At 41.2% G+C, this 10,145-nt stretch overlaps 1 protein-coding gene across 3 annotated transcripts in view; it reads left to right on the top strand.

Moving 5' to 3' along the window:
* Positions 1-10,145, top strand: part of gnao1a (guanine nucleotide binding protein (G protein), alpha activating activity polypeptide O, a) — an 80,293-nt gene that overhangs the window by 50,447 nt on the left and 19,701 nt on the right. For all 3 annotated transcript variants that reach the window (XM_053427661.1, XM_053427662.1, XM_053427660.1), the window contains exon 4: positions 5,991-6,151. In XM_053427661.1, the coding sequence (XP_053283636.1) occupies positions 5,991-6,151 (161 nt within the window). The remainder of the gene's footprint in view (positions 1-5,990; positions 6,152-10,145) is intronic.

Raw genomic sequence — 10,145 nt, 5'->3', positions numbered from 1 at the left:
TAGATGGATGTGTGTTGGACTTATAGATGGATGTGTGTTGGACGTGCAGATGGATGTGTGTGGGACTTACAGATGGATGTGTGTTGGACTTACAGATGGATGTGTGTTGGACTTACAGATGGATGTGTGTTGGACTTGCAGATGGATGTGTGTTGGACTTGCAGATGGATGTGTGTTGGACTTATAGATGGATGTGTGTTGGACTTACAGATGGATGTGTGTTGGACTTGCAGATGGATGTGTGTTGGACTTATAGATGGATGTGTGTTGGACTTATAGATGGATGTGTGTTGGACTTGCAGATGGATGTGTGTTGGACTTGCAGATGGATGTGTGTTGGACTTATAGATGGATGTGTGTTGGACTTGCAGATGGATGTGTGTTGGACTTATAGATGGATGTGTGTTGGACTTGCAGATGGATGTGTGTTGGACTTGCAGATGGATGTGTGTTGGACTTGCAGATGGATGTGTGTTGGACTTGCAGATGGATGTGTGTTGGAATTTGCATAGTTCTGGACAATGAGAGAGAAGTGGAAGGTCCTACAGTACGTACGTGCTTTGATTACCTATTGAATACAGAGACCGAGAGGAAAAGGAGAAAGGAACAGATGCAGAGGATGAAGCATGATGATGATGATGATGATGAGGACGGAGTAGATTTGACGACAGTGACAATTGGCTATTCAGTGTTCAGGCAGGGATGTAGAGCAGTTAAATAGAGGTAGTGTGTTTACGTAGTGTTTCTTCAGAGTGGAAAGACAAGAACACTCACACACATGTACAGTATATTCAGAGAAAGAATGTCACCATCAACATGGAGGAAAACTATGACAAAAACTAGGTTTGCAAAATCGTGAATATATGCACAACTCTGAAGAAACCTTTTTGAAGTCAGGTATTAACTATCTCACTGCATCGGTCTACATGAGGTCAAGAAAAGGTCCCACACTTGCATCACGCATGGACAGAACCTATATAGGAGAAGGAAATGTGATTTATTGTGTATATTTACTTGTGCGCATGTTCTTACAGTCGCACCTTAGTGATAGAGCTAAAAATGGTTCATTGCAACACAGGAGAGTGAAGCTTGTGTCAGTGTCACAGAGGTGAGAGAGGGAGGAGTGGAGCCAGATGAGAGGATGTAGATCTACTGAGAGGAAAAAAGAGATGTCTGATTGAGAAGGAGAACATTGGGAGGGAGGGAAAGAAGAGAGGCACAGATGAATAAAAGAGGGAGGGCTGGTGTGAGGAATAGGAGACGACAGGAGTGACAGACACACCTGGTCACGAGCACAGACGGGAGGAGATGTGAAGGACAGACATGAAAAAACACTTTAGAGAGATGTGAGCAGATACAGGTGAGATAATGAGGATGGAGGGATGGTACTGGCTCAAAGACAGATTGGATGACTGGGGGAGGTCAGAGTGGTGACACGCTGAGGTGCAGGAGGCAGACAAATTGCCTGCAATAAGGAATTAGAGAAATAATAAAAAACTGGAAGGGCCTGGCTGAGGTTTCATCGACCAGTGACTCAGCTCACATTATTATGATCTGTTGGTATTTACAGGGAACAGCAACTGGCTCGAGGTGCTTTATTCCTGTAGCTCTGGTTCATCTTACATTCTGATAAACAGATACAAACAAGGACGGAAACAGAAGCAGTTCACTGTCTTTCAGAGACGGAAGTTATTATTGTTTATAGAAATCGTTTGACAGCCATTTACTGAATTTAGTTCCATATACTGTAAGTGGATTAAAATCCTTCAGAATTCCCCTATTGATTTTGTTTGGGTGAAAAGAATGGAGACAATCTGTCTTTACACACATTTAACTCAGCATTACAACCAGACCATGAAGTTTCTACTGTGGCAGTGAGGGTGTCTGACGCTCACCACACATTTCGTCACAGCTCGGTGATATTCATTAACCCCGTCCTGACCCACTTCTCTCTGAGCTGCGAGGGGAACCAGAGCTGACATTTCACTGGGGGGCTGTTCTACACCTGCATAAATCACAACAATACAGTGGAAATTATATTAATTCTTTATTATTCAGTCAACAACTGAATAAATACGATTTCTTTCTGTGTCTGCGATGCACTTAATCTTAGCTGAAGGCTACATTTTGGCACAACAACAGATCACAGAATTTTGGGAGGGGGGGTTACAAAAAAACAGTGGTGGTACTCTGAGGCATTGCTCTCCTCCTTTTCGTGTTCTCACAAAGATTACTTAGTGTATGGACATGGAGGATTAGAAGACTAATGTCTCTGCTTCAGGATGTCCCAGCCGACAAACGTCCTGTTCTGGGAGTTGGATACCTCAAGACCATCTGAAGCTGAATTATCTCAATTTTGGCACAAATGTTCACATGGACTATAATGAATGCAGACAAATGTGAACCAGGATAAACTTCATACTGAAGTGATAATGTTTTATATCCAAACAGTCAAAGGTCTACTTCATCATTTTCTGCCACAACTCTTTTTTTGTCCACTATTTAAAACAATAACTCAGAAACAGAGGGGGAGGGTGCAAACGTATTTCCTTTTCATTTTAATCGTTTGGAAAAGGCGTAGAACCGTGACGCTGTTCGTCTAGTTTCTTTTTTAATTAGCTGGAAGTGTCAGAAAGAGGCAAAAGAGAGTTTTTTGGGCTGCTGAGCTTAATTAATCTATTTTGTCAACTTGGAAGGAGTCCAGAGAACACATCCCTAACGTTGTGATCACAACATTACATTTTTGGGACGTTGCTCTGTATAGCACACAACCTCAACCCAGCCTCGCTCCCTGTCCGCTGGTGAAGTCTTTGACACCATTAGCTTTCTGAACCTTCCAAGAGGACGCAGGATTAAACCTGGCACCGGTGCCTCGTGACTTCCTCCACCAGATTAAATGAGCCTGTGCTGCAGCTGCATTGGCGACTCCCAGGTGTGTGTCTGTCTCTCTGTGTGTGTGTGTGTGTGTTTGGGTGAGTTTTAATCAGGTTGATGCTTCAGGAGCATACGCGTCCTCTGTCAAATCTCCAAACTCTTCTAATCTGTTATTATCTCGCCCTGATTGCTTCGCACTCTGTTCATTTCTGGGGGAAATGTGGAAACTCAAACGCGTTGTGCCTTCACTTATTGTGATTTCAGCCTGAGTGCTATGAAATCTAATTATAATGTCTGGATAAAATTACAGCACAGGGAACAGCAATACTCATCCTGATCTCATCGTGTTTCACTGGTTGAAAAAAAGAAGAAGCCTGATGATATATTGTTCCAGTGAAGGTGTTAGCCCGGTCTAAAGTTATATTGATTTCAGTGCTGTTCAGTTGCATAAATATTTAACTGAGTTATATATTTAATTTTGCCGACTCAGCGATATGCTGGTAAGTGCTTCATGTATCACATTTATAGAAATAGGTCGGACCTGTGCATGCGGATGAAATATATTTATTACCATTGTTCCATTGTTTGTATTGCGTAGTCTTTTTCATTTACGCAGCAGATTAACATTGGTCGTACTCAGAGGATATTGTGCCGTCGTGTTAGGTCTCTGATTGTTTGTATTTTTGTATAGATTTGGCCTAATCATCCTTGGAAAGAGGAAATTCGAATTAGAACTTTGTGTAACTTTTGTGTGACACAACTATAAATGTTTGGCATCACAGGAATCTTAATTGGATTTGACTTGGATTTGACTCTTTTCTTTTAATGTGTTGCCATTAGAGTACAGTACTGTACTCTAGTAGTAGTTATATTAGCAGATGTCTTGTAAATTCTCTCATGGATCTCTATGGAGAAATAATTTTCTCATGTAAACTTTCTGCCGTTTGATTAAGTAAAGTAATTTACATTTTCCCTCAGGAAGTTAAAAAGTTAATATGATGGATCTATTTCTTTGTGCCAATGAATCAACACAAAGAAGCATTTATGAACTTAAGTGTGATAACAACATGTCACCTAGAGGGAAATGTTGTTGGAATTTATGATTAGAAAGGAAATAATAGAAATCGCTGTAATACAATATAAATTGTTGATGTCAAAAATAAATAGAAGTTTTTTTTAATATCAGAATATATTTTCATTGCCTCATATTAAGTAAGTTTTGGAAAATTATACAATAATTTTCAATAACATTCTTGAAGAGATCAGTTAATCTGATTCTCTTAATGTTTAAATGTAAAATCCTTGATTACAAATGTTTCATTAAAAATAACAAGTATTACAGTATTAAAACTAGTTTTTTAATATGTCCCAGAACAACTTTTAAAAAAAAGTTTTCATTCCTCAATTAATTTTTTTACTACTTTAAATTACTGTATTTCTTATTATCTGTATTGAGCATTTCCCTTTTTTCTTGCTATTGTGTACAGATTGCGTGCGGTGTAGAAAAAGAACAAGGTGCAAAGGTCAAGGCCTTACTGACCCATAAATATTACTATAAATCCAAGAATAATGATGTAGGCGGAGTCAAGTGCTGTGAAGAGAAATCAATAAGAGCAAAGAGCAGGGGGAGGGGGGGGGGGGGGGCTGCTGCTGGATTCAGACGTGATGCTGGTAATGGCTGAACATCTAAGTGAGATCTCCACAGCAGGTTTACTCATAGCTAAGTGGTCAGAGTGATTTTCCATGAACAAAGGATGACGTGTTCAAATATAAATGGAATAGAATGAACAATAGTTTATAAATATTTCCAAAAAATGACCTTGTAACACAGGGTTTGGTAATTTCAATAGGGAAAAGGCTTTTTTACAAATAATTTTTTTTCATTATGAAACGATCACAAAAAACACAATCACAAATGATACCAACTAAATTCCACGGAATTAAATAATTGTTATATTTTTTTATATAACATTCAGTTTTACAATATGAACTAAATGGTTATAAACAGTGAATCTATCTAATTTATCTGCTGATTACAGAAATTTCATCTGATCAGATCACACTTGTCGGGTCTATTGTTCGGGTCTAATTAATCTCAGGGTTGGACTTGGTGCATTTTGGACGAGCGATTCCATCAATATTGAAAAATATTCAGTCTGGGGTTCTATGCTCTCAGCTCCATGTGCAGCTGCAGTGGATCAGGATTCTGTGGCACAGTCTTAGTTTGTCGCAGCTCAATTACTTCCAGGTCACTTTTACAGTTACAGAAGTAAATCTGCAACCAGCATCACCACAGGCCAAAGAAAACAGCTTGTTCCAGACTGGCAGGTTCACAACAGCCACTGCTCTAGTGTATGTGAACGTCTTTATGTTCCCGGTGTTTGCAGCTTGACTGACTGAACTCTCGCCGTCATATGACCTACATTGCTTTGGCCTTTAAGACACTGACTACTTTTCAGTTATGTCATTTAGCAGCAGCTAATCTATCTGGCTCTTTGTGTGGAGGGAGCAGAGTGTCTCTGCCACTGAGGGAGGAAGGAGCACTGTTGCATGACAACAGCCCCCTCTCTGGCCTCCTGCAGCCAGAGACTAGATAAGAGGTTTACCTTTGTTCCAACCCCTGGTTTGAAACAGTTTGTGGAGCATTTTTCTTGAAGGTGCATGATGACATTAAACAAACAGGTCCATAAACCACAGTGGCTTTGAGAGATGATGATTTGTGTATCTGCTCTAACTCGGGTCTGCAAATGACATTTGCTGCGGTGACGGCTTTTCACTGAGAAACTGGACCACAAAAGTTTTCATTCTAACCCCTTTTCCTCTGTTATCTGCAGAAATCATCTTCTGTAGTTGTTCCCATTTTTCATCCTCTATCTGTGTTAACACACCTTCTCCGGTTCAAGCTGTGTCTGATAGTTCTACTTTTAAATATGTCAAACTACAGGCGGCTCTTCTCCTAGGGTACAGAATGAATTTCCCCGTGTGGCAGTATCTCTCTGATGCTTGTACTGTGTTATCATTTATGAGCTGACATTTGAATAATGTGACAGCATCTCAGCACCTGTTACAGTGAAGAATACTAACCTGCTCTTTCTTCCCTCTTGTTTCACCTGCAGGCGGACGCTAAGATGGTGTGTGACGTCGTCAGTCGTATGGAAGACACAGAGCCTTACTCTGCTGAGCTGCTCTCCTCCATGATGCGTCTGTGGTCCGACTCCGGTCTCCAGGAGTGCTTCAGCCGCGCCCGAGAGTACCAGCTCAACGACTCAGCGCAGTAGTACGTACACATGGTCACCTGTGTGTCTGTGTGTGTGTGTGTGTGTGTGTGTGTGTGTGTGTGTGTGTGTGTGTGTGTGTGTGTGTGTCAAGTCTGTCCATCTCTACGTCAGTCCAATTATCGTGAAGGCAGCATCTCAAGAACTCCACAAGGAAGGTTCTTCAAAGACATGAACATGAACAGATGAGATGAGGTGTAAGCCGTAAACCGCCAGGGAATGAATGTTGGTTTATTTTGTGTGTGAGTGTGTTTGTGTGTGTGTGTGTGTGTTACCCAGCTGATTCCTAATTTCCTAATTCGAAATCAATAGATCACTCATTAGCCCCCCCCCCACAGTCAACTCACTCTGTATAAAACCACCGTCACACACACACACACACACACACACTCCACCCTAATCTTATAAATGCGATCATACTCTACGCTGTTAAGACACACAGTCAATCACCATTACGACTACCGGCCCTGATTTATGCTCGGTGCCTGTGTGTGGGTGGAGAAAGAGCGACACACAGCAGGAAAAATACACACACACACACACTCAGAGAGAGAGAGAGAGAGAGCGTGGTGGTGAGCGAGGCATTTCTCTTAAGTGCCATGTTTGTGTGTGTAGCTGTAATTTAATTGTGCTCTGTACATGTGACGAGTGACGTAAAGCAGAGATGCAGTAGAACGATGGATGTAGTCACTGATGGATGCACCTCTCTTGTGCAGCAGGCTCTAACCCTGCATGTTGTGAAGGCAGCTTATATATGACATATGACAGCAGGGCCGTTTTATAGGGAAACCACAAGCAATGAGAAATCTTCAACAAGTTGAAACGATGGCACATTAATCGCTGGGATTGATTGATCGTGTTTCTGGACACGTCAGACGTGGCTCAGGTCAACAGTTCAGCCAGATTGAACCAAAGCAACTTGACTTCTTCTTCGTGCCGTGATGCAACAAAACCCAAGAAGCTTTTCAACTGGCTACAAATGGAATTTAACATTAGGAGCTACTTTCAAAAATGTGTTCAATGGCGAAAACTTTGCGTACTGAAGCTTTTCCTCCATCTTAGGATATCATGTAGTTCAAGGTTCTGTTGCCGCCTCGCAAAGTTTAAACTATAACATGATAACTGAATAAAATAAGTGGAAATCACAAAGGAGATCACAGCATGTGCACATTTCTAGGATCAGAATCTGCCCCTTAGAATAGATGTGTTGAAAAGAGGCTGATGCAAACATAGAGGCAACAAAAAGTGTCATAAACAATCTGCAGAGAAGACGAGAAGAGACAGGATGTAGTGATTAAGTGAAGTGAAAGTTAAAGACCACGACTGCGAAGAAACACAAGAAGATGATTGACTGATACAATCTGTGAGACAAATGGAACAAACAGAGGAAAGGAAGGGGTGAGTCAGTACAAAACTGATGAAAGAGTGAGAAACAGAATGAAAAGACAGAGAGAGAGCGAGAGAGAGAGATAGAGAGAGGAAGTGAAAGAGAGAGAGAGTAATTCCTCATATGGGCAGACATCTTGAAAGGAGAGCAAACATCGTCCTGTCAGCATTTACATAGGGTCAATTAACTCAAACAACATCCGCTCTGTTTGTGTGTGTGTGTGTATGTGTGCGTGCGTGTGTGTGTGTGTGTGATTTAAATGTCACATTAAAGATTGATGCACACTTCCTATTATGTGGTGGCCTATGGAGCAGAACAAACACACAAACCAATGAGCTGATGGGACAGATACCACGTGATCTGACCACACTCAGTTTGACCGTGTTTGTGTGAGTGTGCGTGTGTGAGTGTGTGTGTATGTGGTGTGTAGGTATTACTCATGGTGTAGGGACCTTAATCTATAAAGTAACACAGTTTGGGGACAAGTCACCACAACGACGTAAATCCTTACATTTGTCTAAACGTCAGTGTGTGTGTCTGTGTGTGTCTGTGTGTGTGTTTCAAACATACCTAACAGTAACAGAAAGTTGAGGATGTTTCTCCAGATTAAGAGATTTTGTGTTATTAATTCCGACCTTCAGATGTAAACTGCAGGTATTAAGGTAAAAAGGTCATAATTCCACTGGATATTAGTGATTCTTTTAGGAATTGCACTTGTATCCGATGTGTTTTTTATTACAAAGAAAGCAGAAATATTTATTCTCCCTGAAGCCGCTGCTCTCTCTCTCTCTCTCTCTCTCTCTCTCTCTCTCTCTCTCTCTCTCTCTCTTTCTCTCTCTCTCTCTCTCTTTATTCCTGTCCAATTTAAGCACTACATGTACTGACCTATTTACCATAGTACACATACTCTCTGTATATGATTTACATCCCCTGCCTTCGTTACACTGGTGCATGTCCAGACTCGGCTTCATAAAAAATAAAAAATAATGCAATGACATCCTTCATACACACACATATTAAAATGTCAGGTAAAGTTGTTAAATAGACAGTGAGCATGAACATGGCCTTGCAGCGCTGGTTTATTGCATTATGTTACTGTTGTATTGAATTTAATTCAAGTGCATATTGTCTGCTAATGGCTGCCAATCTGAGTGTACCTGTTTAGAGCTGATGCTTAAAATAAGATAACTCTAGTTTATTTTCAACAGTTATTGATTCTGGTTCTTGCTTTGCCTTCGATTAGGTGCGTTTGTATTGTTAGTGTGAAATTTAGCTGTATTTTTCCTCTTGTCTCTGCCAAGTAATGACAGAGCTCTTTGCTCTTTTCACATTCCAAAATAGCCCAGCTCGTCAGCAGCTCTACAGCCTTCTACACTGGAAACACAAACACACACACACACACACACATACACACACACATGCCTTCATCTTTGTCATTATCACATCTCCTTACAGATGTCTCTCTTTTGTGCCTAATACTCTTATAGAGAAAGACCATACAACTGCACGTCACCAGGGAAATTAGGCAATATTTCTCCGGGCCCTGGTGTTAATTGACTTTTTGGAAAAAGCCGAATGCAGTGGTGGTCCATAGTTTATATGAAACCGGGCTGCCCGACTGTAAATCCACAGGGTACTGCAGCTCTGTGCATGAAACAATCTTAGCGTTTGTGTGAGCATGAGTTCACAATTTTTTTTCTAATCTGTGCAGTAGTTTTTTTAAATCTTGATAACTGACAAACCAAGAAATGTGTCAAGGTCCAGTAGATCATCCCCCCCCCCCCTCAGCCCCCGCCCATCTACTTCTCCTCCCAACCCTGATCAAAGCCATGTCCCTTTTCTGTGTTATCAGTAGTTTTTATCACTCAAGCTGTGTGTCTGTATCTGTGTGTTTGTGTGTGTGTGTACTCCCCGATCTATAAATAAAAAACCTCCATTACACACTCGATGGATGCACGATGTGGACACGCAGTAGATTCCCTCTCTGTTGTGTCAGTGTTGATCTGTTACTGACCTTTCGCCTTCCAGGTAGAGGAAAGCAACTGCAGTCAGTAAAACACGGGGTCAATACAGGAAAAGGAAGTGGAGTCAATAGAGTCGCACATTTTCTTTTATTATTAATGACATCAAACCAGTGGGTTTCTCCTTGCACTTGTTGTGTAATGTAAAGTCTGAGGCCCACCTGAGCCTTAACATACCTCAGTAGCTTTAAGGTTCACTGCAATGTAAACGCATCTATTTTATAATACTCCTCCTCTGTCAGTGGGATCAGAAAACTCTCTGGTCTAAGTGAGACCAAGTTGCACGGAGCTACTGATCGATCTGAGGCGGACTTCACAAAGACAGCCCGAGGGCCAATGAAAACAGAGCCATCAATCATTTCTCAAAGGATCAAACCAGCTTTAGAACTGAGTGTGTGCTTTATAACCCTCACCCTTCAAGAGTTGGTGGAAAATGACTGATTTTTATCATTTTCTGCTCAATGGTTAGTTTTAAAACAAGAATTGTGATGAGTCAAACACGATGTTGTGAACGCTGCATGTCCCAGGAGAGAAATCAGCATCTTCTCCAGCTGATGAGTAAAGGCTCCAAGTATGAGGACTGTTATA

Source organism: Pleuronectes platessa, chromosome 7 (assembly GCF_947347685.1).
Source record: "Pleuronectes platessa chromosome 7, fPlePla1.1, whole genome shotgun sequence".
Lineage (NCBI taxonomy): Eukaryota > Metazoa > Chordata > Actinopteri > Pleuronectiformes > Pleuronectidae > Pleuronectes > Pleuronectes platessa.
The sequence above is the reverse complement of the archived record's forward strand: the minus strand, read 5'-3'. Positions and strand labels throughout refer to the sequence as shown.